General features: G+C 36.9%; 1 protein-coding gene across 1 annotated transcript in view; it reads right to left on the bottom strand.

The window, feature by feature from the left end:
- Positions 1–19,239, bottom strand: part of TNRC6B (trinucleotide repeat containing adaptor 6B) — a 119,469-nt gene that overhangs the window by 89,671 nt on the left and 10,559 nt on the right. Inside the window, exon 2 of the mRNA XM_066550235.1 lies at positions 12,508–12,606. Within this exon, the coding sequence (XP_066406332.1) occupies positions 12,508–12,561 (54 nt within the window). The 5' untranslated portion in view covers positions 12,562–12,606. The remainder of the gene's footprint in view (positions 1–12,507; positions 12,607–19,239) is intronic.

Raw genomic sequence — 19,239 nt, 5'->3', positions numbered from 1 at the left:
GTTTCTCCTGGCAAGCAATGGAGAAAGATTCAAGATTCTGGCAGCTGGAAGCAGGAACCAGAAATAGACCCTGAAACAGCAGGGGAGGAATTCAATAGCAAACTTTTTTTTTAAAGGATCTGCCAGTTGTTGAACTCTGTATTTTATTATTCCTAAGCCTTTTTCTCTAAACATCCAGGTACTTGTGAATATCCAAATTTCAACACAAATTAATACATTGAGTGTTCTAAATAATGAAAGACAACCTATTTTATTTAAGAAAATCTATTCAGTATTAGATACTCAATACCTAACTTTTAGAAAATGAAATTTATCATGAGCTTCAATGTAATAAACTATTATATTTTCCTGTCCAGAAGTGCAACACCTGTTACTACAGTTTCATACTACTCTTTCTAAAAATATCTTCAATGAGACCCTAATGGATTTGATTAATGAGTAAACCTTATCTCCTAGATAAAGTCAGCAACACTCTGAAGGGTCAGAAAGTTTCAAGGGCAAAAGCCTCATCTTTCCTGAATCCCCATTCCTAAGATTTTCCTAACAAGATTCAACTCTTGCATTAGCTATCCTAGTCCACCAAAGATGAACTGAGCTTAAGAGAAACCAAGCATTTTCTCAGGGAAAAAAAAATAGGTATTTGTGAGAAATCCTTTACTTACTATGAAAAGCTATTCATTTTAAACAGTCTTCTTGTCTTCATCAGTACAAAGAAATGTACTAATGCAACTTCAGAGAGCTGCTATCACCACCTTTTCCTACTCATTCCATAGTTCCTTTTCAAAGCTGGTTTATTTCCTATTTAAAAACCAAAACAAGCACCCCCACCCCCAACAAACATAAAACCCCCAACCAACCAACTAACCAAACCAACAATTAAAAAACCCCAAACAAACAATCAAAACCCCAAAAGGACTTGAGCCAGCCAGGAGATGAAGACTCCGAACTTTTCACTGACTAGCATCCCAAGCAGACACAACACCAAAGATTTATCTGGCACATGACCAGACTCTGGTGGGCACCAGCCAAGGTCAAATGCTGCTTTCTGCAGGTTGTGGCCATCTCCTTCCCGTGCTTTAAGTGAAAGTGATTTTCACACAGTCTACCCCAGGCCCAGCTTAAGAGTGACAAATCTGATGTTTTGTCACAACTTCTGCTTTAACACCAACGTCCCTCCCAATCATCAGCAGCACCCGCACTACTGTAAACAGGCTATCAGCACTTATTTTGTCTCACTAATAGTTGTTTTAAGGAGAGTTGCACAACCCAGTCCTCGAAATCCAAGCAATTAGTCACTAGTCACTACTGCTAACAGCGGTGGAAGCTGTGATATAAAAAAAGAAATCTCAGGGACCATTTGAGGTCTGACAGAAATGTAATCACTACTAGAAATGAAAGGAAAGCTGAGTCACCTCTCTGCCTGGTTTCATTATAAGCACTTTGGACAAACTGCATTGGGGAAAATTTTACTCACTAGGAACAGATTAATTAAATTTTTAATTTAACTTCTTTTAATAAAAATGCAATTTAGCTGCTAACACTTTAATAATTTTTAGGAATAAATTAGTGTTGAGCTAGCATTTCAAAATACACATAGAATAGTGCAAATTGTTTAGCAAAATTAGCCTCAAAATGTACTTCTTAGATTAAATTTTAAATTCAGTACACAAATGAAAGCATTAAATTTGTGATTTAAACTTAAAAAAAAACAAACCCAGCTCCTAAAATGAGAAAGCACCAAGTATTTTTCTAAATCACACAGAGGAAAGTCTTAAAGACAAGATATGCGTGAAATAGTGGCTGAATTTTTGGTCTCGTTCAGAACTTTGTTGTATTGTGCACCATTGAGTAACTAAATTTTCACTTGAGCCTACTTCTACCTTTTTTTTCCCCTCCATTTTGCCAAAGCATAGTCTTGATATATAAAAATCACCACCAAAATTTGTGAACCTAGCCTAATCAGTATTTCTTTGAAGCTTTTCAGCAGCACCTAGATGGAGCATTTCAGTGTTAATACCACCACACAGTCCTGACTGGTTTTCTGTTAGTTACAGCAGAAGTAAAACTTACTAACATAATCCCTCTACTAAATCACACTTCACATTCAGAACTCCCTGCTAATCATTTTGAATGCTAACACGCTTAGACTGCAGTAATTCAAAAGTTAATAATCTGCTACCGGTGTTTGTTATATGCAGCTTAATGGTACTTTAACACCTGGCTCACTGAAACATGACATTAACTAGAAGAAATGCCAACATGTTAACAGACACAATCATTAAAACATGCATCATCCACACAGAACAGCAGGACAGGTTGTCAGAGGGAACTCAGTTCATCATTAATCTATGGAGCTCAGAATATGTAATTTATGCTGCAGCTAAACAAGCACAAAAGCTGCAGCAGTGGTTAAAGACCAGAAGTTTTGCTTTTAGTTTCAACTGTCACCAAATAGTCACAAAGTAATTGCAGAAATAACCTATGGCTCACTTTCTATGTAATATTTAAGATGTTTGTTAACTAATATTCTGTGAAATACCCAGCAGCTTAGCATAAGTTCCCTGCTAAGCTTAAGCAGTTTTATAAATACCATGAAAACAAGAGTCACACTTTGGAAATGCTAAACAGGTTGGGATCCCAGCTACATTTCACATTGTACAAATACAAAAGTTTACTTAATAAAAAATGTATTATTTTTTAATGTATCACTAAGCTGTTTAGTATTTAAAATACAATAGCTAAGTATTTAAAATACAATGTTAAAATACAATGTGTGTGTGCATTTATATATATATATATATATATAATAAATATATATCTTGCTCTGAAAGCAATTTAAACCACCTAGCTGATTGCAGCAAGATACAGTTCTACCTTATGTCAACCACGGAAGATGTTAAAGTCACTCAAGTCATGGTATGACCGGATATCCAGTGAAAACTCCAACTCTGAAGCTGCCAAGGCAGCTTTGAATAATAATTCGACCATCTCAGACACAAAAAATGAATAAAGCGTTCTGAATTTAAGCAAAAGTGCTTTTCTTTTCCTGCTCCACTCTTGATGATCCATATTTTAGTGTGTTCCATCCATACACTCCATCCATTTTGTAGTGTATTCTATATATACATAGCATGGATGGAGCCCAGGAAAATATGACTTTAGTAAGACAAAATAATTCTCCGACTTTATTTAATTAACCTTTTATATTATTCTTCAGCTAAAGAGCAAAAGCATTTCACAAACCATGAATTCTTGCTAACTTCAGCTACCTTTTATGCTTTCATAACGAAATTTTTACACTTTCCATTTAGGGGACACATCTGACCCAAAAGCCCTTGAACAGTTCACCCCCACCAGAACTTTCAGAAGCCACTCTCACCCAGCGCAACCCAGTGACTCCATTTAGCCAACTCATTTTACAGTCAATTTCCTATTTATGGTGCAGACACAGATGAACAAGTTATAGTAGTTTAAGCTGACATCTGTAAGTGGCTGATATTCTAATACACACATTGTTAACCACCCTGACACAGAAGAGAGAAAAAATTAACTTTCTCCCACTTGGAGTAGGAAATCTAAATGATGCATTGCCACAAAAGGACAACAGGCATGAACTGCCAAAAGAATTTTCAAAGGCTTAAGAAAGCAGGTGATAATCAGAATCACAGAAAATTAAATTACACTTTCGCACTGCACATTTAATCACCTTCACTGATACAAATACTGTTTGCAGCTGTTTGTTAGGAATGACTGAAAGTGACATAAGCCAGGCACACACAAATTGGTGATGAAGTTATTCTGCCTTAAGACCAGACAGGGAAGCAATAGAAAGAAGAACTTTCTTTTCTGTGTTCACAGAAATCTGTTGCGTGGATTCTAAACACATAGAAACTAACAGTGCCCAAAAAGTTCCTCAACAGCTGGAGGCTGAGAACAATTCTGTTATATGTATATATTAACCCTGCCTTAGGTCTGTATTAGGCATCCACTTTTGATCACTGTCAAAAAGGAGAAGGAATACAGGCTATCCACACCCACAGCTGCTTTCCAGTTTCTCCAGTTACCAGAATGCAAATCAAAACTCATTTTAGTCACAGGGGAGCCACTGACACTGCTGCTTGCTTTTACAATTTTTCTAAATTTATCAAGATTATTAAAAAGATTAGCTATCTGACAGACCACCAAGCCATTAATATAGCCACTCATCTCTGGAAGCAGAGCCTGGGCTTTTCAACAACTTCCCCTCGAAAAATCCCCAACAAACCTTTAGATGCCATGGGAATATGTTATTTCTCTGGGAATTACATGTGTTAATTCTATCTGTTGAAACCAACCAATATGATTTCAAAGTACCTCTAAATATTTCTTAACTTTATTCCACACTACTGTGTCTACACTCTCCCCTCATGATACACCCTCTTGCCTACTGCTCAAATGCTTCAGTGACTTCAAACAAGTGCAGGAAATGCTGACGTGTTTTCAATGTTGCTTTTACCCTTCAGGGGAACTGATATCACACAATATGTTTTTGCAGAATTCCAGTGTCCTTAGTTGTCTGATCATCCTCTTATGTACTCAAATGCTGAAAACCATCACTACTATTTTTTACTACTACCATCACAAGAATAACAACCTACACTCTTCCCATCAAACTCACATGCACTGCTTCCACACCTAATGAATGAAAAAAAATTTTGAGGAAGTGAAAAAAATTCATACCCATCTAGTTCACAAAATGAAAAGGAAATAGTCCCTTTAGGGTCATGCAAATGTACAGTCTTGCAAATGCACAAAGACCAATGAATTTTACACCTTTCAATGATCCAGCCAAACTAACATTCTACAAATTATTTCTAAAGTAAATTTAGGGTTTTTAAAGTAGGGTAGAGTAAGCTTTAATGTCCCTGGCTCAAATTTCTCCCCAAATACCTCTCCCCCCTCAAGTCTGCCATAAGACAGAAAAATTGAAAACACTCATCAATTCTTCCACATCTGTAAGACTTCATATAAAGTTACCAATTATAAAGAACTCTGTCACAATTCACATGGACTACACCCACTGCCAACAATTCTCTAAAGCCAATACCAAATGGAAAGAGATCAAAAGGCAATATTCTGAAAAGCCAGAAAGCCCTCCAATTGTGTGCCAATGGCACACCTGCATGAGAAGAGATGCTTTGTAAGCAAAGCCACAAATCAATGTCCATGACTGTCATTCACATCATAGCGGGACTGTGGGACTGTACCACATAAGCTCTCAAATGCAGAACCATGTTTTCAATCTTTAAGCAAATATCTGCTTTTTTGTCTGCTTTGCAAAGTATTATAAGCTGCTGTAATCAACTGAAGAAGAGATGCTATTGGTTGAGAAAAAACTAATGAGAAAATATTTATGAAAAAGAAAGAACCTTTAAAAGAATGGAAAAGATGAGTTTTTAAAACGGAATGTTTTCTTAAGACTGAAGGGTTTTTTCCTTCAGAAATGAGACACACACCTGCTCGCTGCAGTGACATGCCATGCCAGTACACTTCCTCCACATGAACTGTACGTGTGAAAAGACTGGATCAAAGAACACATGGTGACAGTTCTTACAGATCTCCAAGTCATCTTGGCACATGATGGCATTTTCCAAGAGAAAGAAAATACATCATTGTGTTAACCTTCTCTTTTGTGATTCAAAAGCACTTCAGGGTATTTTGAGATTAGAAAACAGAGAGTCATCTTTCAGTTCAGCATCTATATTTTAGCAGTCTTCACTATGGATAAGTAGGTTTCAAATGAGCAATCCATCTTGCCTCTGTAGAAAACATTACACCCAACTGGAAGAATCCTGAACTTGATCCTGAATTTCTTTTAAAATGTCCAAGCACCTAGGCTATCAATAGCATTCCTTCACAAGAGTTCAAGTAGTACTGTCTTATTCCATGTTCTTTTTTGCAGTCCTCAACAATTTTACCTTATTTATAACTGCTTTTTTTTATAGTGAACCCTGATAACATACTGTACACTGGTTTTGGCTGGGATTGAGCTACATTTCTAGATAGTAGCTGGTAGAGGACTGTGTTTTGGATTCATGCTGGAAGCAGTGCTGATAACACAGGAATGTTTTCTGTTACTGTGGAGCAGGGCTCACACAGCATCAAGGTCTCTTCTGTTTCTCACAGTACCCCACCAGTGAGCAGGCCAGGGGTGCACAAGAAGCCAGAGGGGACACAGCCAGGACAACTTACCACAACTGTCCCAAGGGATACTCCACACTACATAGCACCATGCTCAGCATGAGAACTGAGTGAGTGAGGGCATGTGTGGATGTTGGCTGGGGCTAACATTGCTCAGAGACTGGCTGAGCATCCACTGTTTGGCAGCAAGCAATTCTTTTCCTTTTGCATCATTTGTTCTTTCACAGGCTTTATTTTCCTCTCCTCTTAGTTACTGGTTTGGGTTTTTTCCTCCCCAAATTATTACACCACTGTTATCTCAATCCACATATTTTCTGACTTTTACCCTTGCAATTCTACCCCTCCATCTCACTGCAGGGACAGGAGTGGATGAGCAGCAGTGTGGTGCTTAGTTGCCAGGTAGGGTTAGACCCCATACCATAATTATAGCTCTTTGTTACAATGCCTTGAAATTTTGAAATTTGAAGTTATAAACTCACAAGCAGGTTTGCTTGGGCTTTCTTCCCCATGTAGAGAGGTCCAAGCATGCAGTGTTTTGTAGGAAAGTATTTTAGGTTCTTTTTCTGGCCACATTGTTGAAGTTCCAGAGAGAAACTAACCCAAGATTTCCACTTCCCTTAATGGACTATGCTAATTTATACTTAAAACAAGAGGACTATGCCATAACACTTCTACAAGCTTTTATAACATGTAACTAAAAGGAATTTTAAGTAAATTAATTCTTTACTGAGAGGTTAATGGACTGTTATTTCAATACATGATATGCAAATATTTTGGGTTTGAGATATTCTCCTCAATAGCTGTAGCTTTTTCAGGTTAACTAAATGAAGCTAGCAGAGCATGGAGATGACATCAGTTTCTGTTGTGAAAAATTCTTTGTCCTCCTGGTTCTTAAGCTGCTACATTTTGGGAGAAGCATAAATTATCTTGTTATATAGAATACCTCTCTGCTTTTCAAAGACTATACAAGATACTTTACGCAAAGACTCCAGGAAATTAGTATAGTTGTAAGCCAGCTTTACAAAGACTAGCTGCTCCTACAACTCTTGTTCCAGAAAAATAACGGAAATATACCCTGTGTATCTGGGCAGAAAAATGCTGGAAGCTCCACAGGTAACTCACCAGCAGATATGAAAAATGAAATAACTAAATAAAAAACCCCAAAGCCTACTGTCATGAATCCAATGGAGAAGCAACAGCCACATGAGTAAACTATAAACTACTCAGAACTGTCAGGTACTCACAAGAAAGTACACTGAGGTTGAAAGCTCACCTCTCATAACAAGCCAAAATTTTCCAAGAGCACAGGGATTCATTCTGCAGGGAACCATCATCTGAAAGCACCCTGTACCAGGCCAGTACTAGACTGGAAAACATATTTTTTATAATTACACTCACAAAGTGTAATTGTAATGTTTATTTCATTACTGTATGGGCCTGAATGTTTTAAATCATTTAGTGTTATCTGAATTGAAACCCAGTTCTGTATCATTGAGTAGGATTGTAAGCCCCAGAGACACAGGCATCAAGGTTTTGGATGCTTTAAGTTTAATTACTTAACTAAGGGGTTTTTTCATTATATTAATTCTAAATCCCACAAAATGAAAGCATCAGCCTAACTTTTGTATTATTGTCATCATTATGCAACATCCACATCAGGAACTCAGCATACCTTACCCATAAATGCATTTAGTGGAACATTCCTGCTTTTAGGAAAGAGAACTCCAAACAACACTGCCTTGTGAATTTTAAGATTCTGTTTATAAATTTAAAAACACCTAACTTAACATAGGCTTGTGTTCCTTTATTCTCAACATGTATGAAGTGAAGGCAGGTGTTTAGATACTTGAGTCACATACTTTTTAAACTTCTTATCATCTCTGTGTGAATGCTTCAGGATAGAAAAATAAAAAAAACCAAAAAACCAAACACCACAACAAAACACAGCCAGTGCCAACGGAGTTCTGAAGAGTGATTTAAAGAGAAGGCAAGTGCTAGCTCACAATTAGACACCAAGAGGCAAGAAAAGCAAGAATTAACCAGGTTGAGAGCAGGCAGTTTTCAATAATGTAAGGGGAAGAGTCACACTGACAGATATGAACAGTGTAGCAACTTGAAATAAAATAAGGATTAACAGGTGGCCTCAAGACATCTTGTAAGTGGCATCGGACAGCGAGACTGAAAAACAGGACAAGCCTCAGTGTCTGTGCCACTGGTTTTGAAAGAGCCAAAGTATGAAAAAGTAGTCTAATTCCTGGCCTATCAATTCAGTTCAATAATTATTTCTATAAATATGATGAAAACTTTGAATAAAATTACATTTACATAACACCGTACAATACAGAATCTTTCCCCTTTTCCTGTTCTTATTAGGAATTAAGTGTTATTAAACATCCTGTGCAGGCACATTTCTAATCAAAATTTTGTATACCTAGATTTTTAGTATACAAAACATTAAAATGGGGGACCTATATATTTTTCCTCTTTTCCCTTCTACAACACTGAAGCAAAACCATGATTCATCAATACCTTTCTATAAATTACTTTAGTCAAAGTCCCTCACTCCCTTCTGAATTCATAGGCTTGAAGGAACAGCTATGAGGAGAGCGAGAAAATCTCCATTTAACATGAGCATTTTAATTGCATTTTTTGATAAAGAAGTTCTCTGCATAAGCTCAAAACTCCTGCCAACATTGAAAGAAATCTAAAAGTACTTCAAATCAGGCATAAAATTTTAGCTTCCTCCTGCAATATTTTACAGCAAAGGAACAACTAAGAAACCAAGTTTAAGTATTGCCTGTGCAGTAATCCTTAACTGATGGATCAACCAGTTGAAATCAGTCACAAACAAGAAGTTCAGCACTTGTTGATATTGTCAGGGTCCAAGGTTGTTAATGGAAAAAGCCTAGCAACTGTAAGTAGCTAATTAGCTACCACAAAATATAATTAAAAATAAAAATCATGATCCAAATAATATTAAAGGGTATAGAGTTCCAAGGAGAAACACTGGTTTTCTTTTCCTCTTGTTGCAATGGAGAGGTAGCAGAAGATTTCACTTTGGTATCAGAAGTTTGGAACCAGAATGACCCAGTGCTTCCTGCCTCCCACTAGGCAGCTCCAGCAACCATGACTGGGGAGAACACCATGAGGCTCTTGCTTGGATTCCCAGTTCTGAAGAGATCAGTCCTGCAAAATTCCCTTGATTGTACCCCCCTGATGAGCCTTTGCCACCTCATGGTGGTACTCAAAGATTGGACTCAATGATCTTGGAGGTCTCTTCCAACTTAAACAATTCTATGATTCTTTTCTTTTCTTATTTTTTAAAAGGAAGAAAAGTGACCCTGAAGAGCCAGAAACCAGACAGCCCACCCCAAATTATTCTAAAAAGTGAAAGGATACTTCACTGTATGATACTCACTAGCAGGTCATTGGGATAAAATAGACTGGATATTATTATCAATGAAGACTTCCACATCTGCCGAAACTAAATTAATTTTTAAACCCATATGCTCATTTGAAATAACTGACTTCTGCACAAGTTGCTTCCTCTCTGTATAGCACTAACATTAGGCAATTATTGGAATCAAGAGCATGCTATTGACAGGTGCCAGCTGTCAATATAAAAAATAGCATCTTTACCATGTTGATGCCATTTTAAAGAAAGTGTATGCAAAATTGAGAACATGAGCACAACTCAACAACCATAATATTAAAAAATTAAATTACTAATTAAATAAAAATGTATACATGAACAACAGTGGTAGAAATAAACACTAAAGTGGGAACTGAGTCCATTGATAACTGTCCTTAAACTTAATTTCCAATGAGTTGCCACTGAGTTTGCCCCTCATTTCAAGAGCTGACTTTACAACTGTCTCACCAGGTTGTTAGGAATCAAGCAAGAAGATCATTATTCATGATGTCTCACTGCAGGGCTTAAATTTTCTGATCATACCTTACACAGTGTTAATTAGTTTGAAGGCCATAAATATTTAGGCTTTAAAGTGACTTGCTCAGCTCTACATAAGGCATAATATAATTTTTTCTTCAAAACCAGAGGAAATCTCCTTTTATCTTCAAGTCTTGACCAGGATGTCTCAAAATGTCTAGGATGCCAGAAAATCTGAGACAGTTATAGACCCAAACCAGTTTACAAGCATACAGCATGATATATCATTTGTTTTCCCCTCTATGATAGAATCTTCATGTAAAATTTAGGTTATTTTCAGGCTGGTAGGACAAAAAAAAAAAAAATTCCTGCAGTATCCAAATCTTTATATCCTGATATTCATGGTACCTCCACAGAAGATTATTTTGCTCTCATTTCTTTCAGAATACTTCATTTAAGTATACCTCAGGTCTCCTGCCTGAAAATGTTGGGAGTGGGTGAGGAGGGATGGGCAAACAACCTCACAAAAGGAAAAAACTGAACTACATTACTGAATATCTAAAATGGTATTTCATAGGAAAATGTATCTTTATGAAAAAAGGTTACTAGATCATTTAAACATTTGTAAATTAAGGGAATAATTTCAATGATACTAGACAATATAGTGAAATATAATTTGCCTAAAATTTTCTAGGGCAAACTTTCAACTGTTATAGATACAAAACTCTCCTGAGACAAGGAAAGAGAATAATCATTTACAGACTGAAGAAACACTGAAAAACAGACTTCAGTGAGTAGTCCTGTACATCACAGAATGCAGAGAAGAACTAGATGCAGTCATGACTTTTTTGCTTAATATTCACTGATCCTATATAGTCATTTATTAATAACACTAAATACCAGATGCACAGTTCCTGATCTCCCACAATGACAATTGTTTCAAAGCAATACTTCATACACATTTAGGTATATGAAGTCAGTATAAAGAATCTGATTTTAAATTTAAGCTCATTCAATTTTTGGAGCAGATATACAATATTCACCATTATATTCAGAATTAAGTATGCCAAAGAAAAGCACACCCCTCATTGGAGGAAAAGACAGTCACTTCCATCTACTTCCTGCCACACAGGCAAAAAAAAAAAAAGAAAGCTGTGTATCCATAAATATACACACAGGCACCTGTTTGTATACACATAAATGCCTGTTCACACACACAGCAAAGATCCTCTCTGTGTGGTGAAAAGAAGGCACCAATAGCTGTGCTATAATCAGTAATTAATTGCACCATGATGTCTCCTCTCTCATGTCTATTCCCCACTGAAACCTGTAATCACATCCTTGTCAAAAGATGTGTTCAATAGCCTGGATTGCTGCAAGTACATCCACTGATATGTTCTCATTTTTCAGCCCCTAATCTAGAGCCAACCTTCCTTCAAAGCTATTTAAAATGAACACAACTCCTAAAGTACATGCAGCACAATTGCCAAGTCCTTTCTCTAGTAATTACTTACTAACTTACTTCCTAACTTGGTGCTTACAGCTAAAAAAAAGTTTTTTTCTTATACCCTAAAACAGTGAAAGCATCTCTCCAAAGGTCTACCTAGAAAACAGATTTTAACTTTAGTCTTTTAGTTTTTAATTTCTCAGTCTCACTCTTACACAAAGCTACAAGCAAACTAGCAATGATTCAGATTTTTGTGAAATGTAGGGAGCACGTTTTAAACACAGATCAGTTGCAATGTTGACACTAACTCATTGAGCAGTCAGGACTATAAACTGTATTTATAAACCTTCAGAAGAGTATGCCAATGACCATGTTATTATGAAAACCAAAGTAATTCACACCTTAACATCTGCATCTTCAGGAAGAAGGCAAAAAGCTGGACACAGCATTGTGTTCAACAGAACACTTCACACTCTCCTGTCCCAACAAGGTATGCTGAGAACCAGAGGTGCCTTCAAAAGCAACACAATCCAGTCTCACAGCACATGCTGGCAAGAACAAGGAAACAAGCAGCAGCACACCTTCAATATAGGTCAGTCAGTAATCCACAGACACCAGCGCCTGCACCTAAGGGCCACCATGTCTAATTCCTTAAGTTAGTTCAGAGAGTAGGTGGGTAGGAAAGAAAGTCCTTCCAGTTATCACAAATTAAATACTATCAGGGTTAGTATCTTTTCACAAGTTTTCTTTTTCCTTCCTGGAAGTGCTTGAAAACACATGTTCCAATCCTTAGTGGGTAGCAAAACACCTGTCTTTCTAAAGATTTTTCAAAGTTTAATTTTTTAAGCATCTCCATGACAATAAATAATAAACATCTACATGAAGTTTCTTATTAAAAATACCAGCACCAGTCAAGGTTCACTCCATGTACGCCACCCCACCCCTTTCAGCCAAACAAGCTTTTCTTCTTCCAAAACACAGTGGCATTTACCTCACTGACCTTGGGACTGCCTTCCTCCAGTATTTCTCCCTCATCAGTTTGCATGGGAACAGGATCTGTGCAAAGCTCTGCAGAAATGCAAAATACTGCCTAAAAGATAAACAAAAAAGATATATTTTAAAAACAATTCTTTTTCTGCCTTTAACAAAGTTTTGTGAGATTGCAGCATACATAAACTACTAAATTCTAGGCTATGACCTTTAATGCTGCCATTCTGCATAAATTTGCTGAAATTACATTTTACACAAATGAACTGCTATTCAGAATAAGACAAAACTACTTAATTAAAAGAAAAAACCCACTTAATAGTAATATCCTCCTTTCTTTTTAACTTTAAAGTGTCATTGCTGAGTACTTAATGTAGTCACTGATTTTACTCATTAAAGCCACAGTCAGCAAGGAATGATCACAGAGACCAGAGCTGAGCAATTCTTTCTTAATAGGAAATAGCTTTTGTGCAAATACAAGCTTTAAAGACACAGCTTAAAGACAATCTAAAGGTTATTGGTTTGAAAAATTGTTAAGACTTCCAGTGATCTCACAGCACCTCTAAAGTCTTACTTTCAGGATTTTTTCCTTGACTGAATCTAAATGGTTCAGGGAACAGATAAAGTCATTCACCTTCAGGTTGGCATTTACAATTAACCCAGGTCAACAGATCCCAGTGTTTCAAACATTCAACACTACTAGGTAACCTATTTTCAAATTTGTTTGACAGTGTCAGTGCGGCTCCAACTGAACAAAATCTGCACCCCAAACTCCATTTTTCAAATTGTAAAGTAACTTATGGAAGGATGCAATACAACTAGAGAGACTTTGGTGTTTAAGATTAGAACAGCTTCTACTCCAGAGGATGAGGCATCTTTCTGGGATAATGGATCAAATTAATCAATTTAAGAGATCAAATGCACCAGCATAAATTCAGCAGGAATCTCTAACACTTAAAATGCAAGACATAAGCCATGACCAGATCTCTAATATTCCAGGTATAAGGAAAGTAAGGGCTCACATTGAATACACCGAGTTAAGAATTCTCTTAAAACCAAGAGTTGTTAGCTTTTAAGAGTTGTCCCTCACAAGATTATGTAACTCTTCAACTGCACCAGCATTAACATCCATTTCAAGTCTCTCTACTTCTGCACCTCAGCTACAGAACTGCTGTCACCTTCACAGCAGCAATTCCAAGCCATTATTTAGAAAGCTTCTAAATGATGCACCTCCTTCACTTCATTGTTAATGTCTGTTCAGAGTGTAAGGCTGTCTGCACTCCAACCTCCTCTGTTATGTTGCACATAGGTAAAACAACATCTGCCATGGTTGACTCAAGGAGTGAAGAACAAGTTCTATAAACATTAAGGGCCTGGAGCTACAAAATGTTACATACAATTTAATAAATCTTACAATCAACAAGCTGTTACATTCAGTAATATCATACACTCTAGTGCAAGGCACAAGAGTTGTAAAGACTTAGAGCATAGTAATTTCCTTTCCTGGAAAAGAAGGAATGAGGAGAAAATCAAACTCTTACCCAAATCCTCACTTAAACATTCTGCCTTCAGCACATTATCAAAAATCAGAGGTATCAAATGCTAAGCATTTGACATCTATGCCAAGATCCTCCTGCCTAGAACAAATGTTTCTAGCTTTTTGTTCTGCACCAAGAGCAGAGGAGGCCAGGCTGGGCAGTCCCTGTCCATGGTACTTCTTTGCCATGCTCAGTTTCTGAAACCCACTCCAGAACTTTCAGCGCTGGGAGTTTTGGAGCATGATTTTGCAGTATCAGAGTCAAGTAATTGGGAAGCTCCTCAGATTTTTGTTAGACAGACAGTCTGCTGCCTAACACCCAAAACAGCTTTGGCCAGAACAATTCCTGTGGCTGTTACCTGGCCTCGAAGTCAGAGAAACAAGCAAGAATGAACTTGAGCTACAGAAGCATTAAAAAACCCCTTACATAGAAAACAAGACCAGAAAGGTCAGACCAAGAGCACTGCAAGGGGAAGTCACTTTTCATTCAGAGTGCTGGAAGAACTCAAACATAAGCCTTTGAAAAACTGACATGTTTTATCTTCTGAGATCCCTCACTACCAGAGGAATTGGCAGTATTTGACTCCAGTTTTTATATACTACTCCTGGAAGAAGACAAAAAAACTACCAACCAGTGCATCTCAAAGGAAGAAAGAAAAGGTCAGTAGAACTAGGAAATTTTAAAAAATGGAAAGGCTACACGAACAAAGAAAAGCAAGCTCTTCCACAGACAACAGATTAAATACACTGGAACTATCCAGAACTCAGAGATTAGAGTAGGAAATCAAATGAATAAACTCTTTTCCTTCTCCATTGTATTTTCTTTTTTATAATTTCTATTTTCTCTCTTAATTTATCCCATAATTAATGTTTTATTTGCTTTAACATTTAAAAAAACCATACAATATTATGTCATACAGTACTTACTTAGAGTAAACTCACTCACATGGGATGGTAAAAAGCTAGAAGTTCTAAAAGGCTCAGTAATTTACCAGAAAACTTCACAAGGTAAAAAGAAAATCCACCAACAAAAATTTTTAGCTGGTGCAGGAAGAGCCTAAGCTACAGACTATGAAAGGTGTTGCAAGAGGAAGTTTTGCTGAACACTGTCCTTTTGTTGTTTAGTTTGGGTTTTTTTAATGCTTCATTGCATTTGCTTCTGGGTTCTTTCAGGAGACCAAACATCCTCCAACAAACCATGAGCCCAATTCAATAATTTTTATGTTCTTTTGCATACATGAATCATTGATTCCTTTAGCCACTGGCACAAGAATGCTGTATTGCAAGTTTATTTATTGTTAAAAGGAGGCATTTCAAGATTTCTGAATCCATGGGACACTACCTCTGTGGCAGACTTTTGCAGCAGTCATTTACACCTGAGGGTGACTTCTTAGCCCACAGAGACAGCTTTTTGCCAGCACATGAAGAAATAACATAATTATTCCATGTTACAGACATCCCCTCTGCAGCTCACCAGCTTCTGAGCAGAGTCCTGAAGGTGACACACAGGGTCATTTATTTTGTACATGGAGGAAGGATGGGAAGAAAGAATTTGTACTAGCATCCTGTAGGATCAGGAAAATGCCAAAAGCCTAAAGGCATTTGTTTACTTATATTCAATACTTAATGTGATATGTCAAGTTGCCAGGTGATAAAAAGAAAGTTTAGAGACAGCCCATTTAGATTTTCAGATCCAACACCTATCAAGAAAGTCACTCCTGGAAAAGGTCAAAAGTAAGATAATCCTTTTCTACCCTTGCATATATCCACCCAAACTACTTGAAATGGGACTGAAATCCCTCAATTTTTTATTCACTTGATATCCTTCAGAAAAATTAACTAACTTCAACTGGAATAAGGTAACACCAAGGAAGGCCTGACAAATAGCAATGCACTGGTATGCCTACATATGATGTAGCAAATGCACAACCAAACTTAGGAACAACTTTTATTTAACTCTTTAAATGTAATACAGTGATGAGAATCTATTCTCAAAGGTTAAAACATTCATTAATATGAACCAGCAGGATTTCTTACCTACTTTAATGTCTACTGCAATACTGTCCTGCCATTAAACAGTATGGTTTTGGGATAATCCAATTAGATTTTAGTCCTATTTTTGCTCCATGACTTTCTTCAGCAAAGATGTACTCATTTTGTTCACTGGGATCAGCATGAGAGATGCAGTTATCAGCCACTCAGTGTAAGCAGAACAGAGCAGTGTCCTTATGGATACCACTGCTGCACTACTGCATTCTAACACACTCTGGCAAGCAAAACCTGAACAAAATTTCCATATACTTATAAATCCTTGAAAACCAATACCAGTGAATAAGGTACTTCCTCTAGGCCTAATTTTCTCTCCATGTAGAAAGGTCCAGCATAGAAAAAGACAAAGTTCTCAATAGTAAGAGAGAGCTGGAATTCCAATGATTTCAAATTTGGTTTCATCAAACAGGCATCACTGAGACTAAGTACCTTGTGTAATTCAAGGGTCTTTCATGCAGCAACACTTTTTTTTTAATAGATTGGCAGCAGGAATCAAATATGGATTAAAGAGAAAAATCCATTCTTCATCAGATAATGAAGAAAAAACGTACTTCAAGTTTCTAAAGAGTGCAGCTGTGAGAGAAGCACTTATTAATGTACAGCCAATCGTGATTCCTGTGAATTCCCAAGTCTAAATTGGATATGGCCCACTAGAAACCCCCTGAAGGACAGTAAGGCTGCACCAAATGTCACCACTAAAGACATTTAGCAGAAATTGAAGGCAGGTCCCAAACTCTGTCACAAAGCAAAGCAGGCACACCAGTGCTCTTCCAAGGCAGTGATCTCGTGTACATGGCACACTTGAAACAAGAGCAGCTAGAACAAGGCACTACTTGACTGAACAGTGTCTTAAAATGAGACTGTGCTTGTCTGACACAATTGTATTGACACACCAGCCTCTAGGTACAGACAAAATGTTCATTTTTAACACATGATCTAACCATATTGGATTTAATTGCTAAAGCAGTGTATTACATTGAGTCTGTTAAGAATGTACAAAAGCAACATAAAATTTAACATACAGAAGAAGAAGAGAGTACTTTTTGTCACTTTAAATGCAAGTTGTTCTGCAAGCAAGAGCATTCAGAAGATAGAAAACCTTTGAATATAACTTTATTGCTTATAGGAAATAATCACTTACCAATTCCAGTGAGTTAAAAAAATCTCAACATAAATTAACTAATTTTTAAAGAAAGTGATACATCACACATATCAACTTCAGTTTACAAAAACAAATCACATCAGGCAGTAACAAACTTCACACACAAACCCAGAGGAAATAACGCACTAGAAAGCACATGAATACAGATCTACATCCTACAGTATCTTAAGAACTAGCATAGGCTATTGCTCTTCTCACCTCCAACTTTCAAGATCACAATACTGAGCTTTGGTTGATTTTTACCTTTGACAGTTTCCAAGGGCTGCCAAAGCCCACAAGGATCCGTCCTGGCTACATTCAGTGCAAAAACAAAACCCTAAAAGGAGACAAAAAAAAAAAAAAAAAATTGAAACGTCAATCAACTGTGGTCATTAGTAAATTTAAAACAAATATAAAAACAAAAGTCAGCTGTCTCCAAAGCTCAGCAAACCTACGTGCACAGAAATGAAAGGAATAGGCTGCCATCAGGAAAATATTTTCTTAAAATTCTCCCCACAACCTCACATCCAAATCTGGAAAAACAGTAAACACTGGTAGCATGTGTAAGAGAATCTCCTACTGACGTTGTGATACAACAGAACAGTAGGAGGCTCTAGAAACATAATTTCTATTCACAACTGGGAAAAACATGCAGTGAAACTGGTTTCTTGTACAGGAACTGAGAGAACACACATAAGCGTGTTTCCTTGCAGGCAAGGGAAGAGATTACATAATCCTACATCAACTCCTGAATATTAAATATTATGTGTAAAAATGAGTCCCATACCTCCCAACTGTCAGGTATTTAATCCTATTTTGAAAGAGTAACATAGCAGCACTACACTGGCTTACAATCATGCCCATTTCAAATCATACACAGCTAGTATTAAATACTTCAGTTTTGGTTTTGCAAAACATAACCAAGCTCCAGGAATTAAAAGAAGTCCAGAACCATCAGTTTACCATTATACATCCAAGTTAATATCACTAAAATCTAAATTATTCCAGTTGCTTTGTTGTAGGAGATATAAACAAATGTCACTTTTCTAAATTCACTGCATCATACTACTCCTTAATGTGCAACATTATTTAGGAACAAAGCATTCCTGTCATTGGACTAACTGCCATAAACTGAGTTAATTTTTTTTTCCTGATCTTCTAGCATTAACTAAGAGCTTTCTGGGAATGATTTCCATTCCAACAATTTCTGACTAGAAAATACATTTGGTGATAAAAGAGAGTCTTACCTGCCACAGTGGTTTACCTGTCCCTTTGCTAGTGAGTAAAGGTTTTACAGATACAAACTTTAATTTTGAACTTGATTCTGATTTATGCTGTGGGGTGATTCTGATAAAGCAACCAAGAGCACACTCTGCTCAAAAGGCCTCAAGATGTCTTAAAACATCATCTCACAAAAATCAGCTACTGATGTAAATAAACAAAAACACCCCATACTCAATGAGGATATGGGAAGTTGGCTTCAAGTCATTCACAACTTCAAAACAACACATATATATTTCATGGTTTTTCATCCACAGCACAGCAGCAGTGCAAGTCATGATTTACTATAAAAACTACCCAGGACAACCCAGGTCTCACTGTGATGGTAATTCTCCATTTCACTTTTCAAGGCTGAAGATGGAAACACAACTTGTAACCAAGTAATTTGGTAGAAGGAAAGATATTACTGCTGTTTGAGAAGAGGATTTGCAACCTCTTTATTTCACATGGTTCAGAACAATCTCTTTGCATTACTTAGGTGGAAGGAAATCCAGGAAGGATTAGTACTTCAAGGAAAAATGAACTAAAGATATCACTCTAAACAAAGCAGCTGGGAGGAATGGGAAAAGGCAGAAATCCTCAATCTCTCATGGAAAAAAAAAATCCAGAGGAATATTCAGGAAGGGCAGTCACATATCCCACAAAATCACTATGGTGTTCTACAGCAAAACATGACATGAAAAAGGGTGTCCATTATGTTTAATTTAGCATTGGCTGCACAACATCAT

This window comes from Molothrus aeneus, chromosome 5 (genome assembly GCF_037042795.1).
Source record: "Molothrus aeneus isolate 106 chromosome 5, BPBGC_Maene_1.0, whole genome shotgun sequence".
In the NCBI taxonomy this organism is placed as follows: domain Eukaryota; kingdom Metazoa; phylum Chordata; class Aves; order Passeriformes; family Icteridae; genus Molothrus; species Molothrus aeneus.
This window is presented reverse-complemented; position numbering and strand designations above follow the sequence as displayed.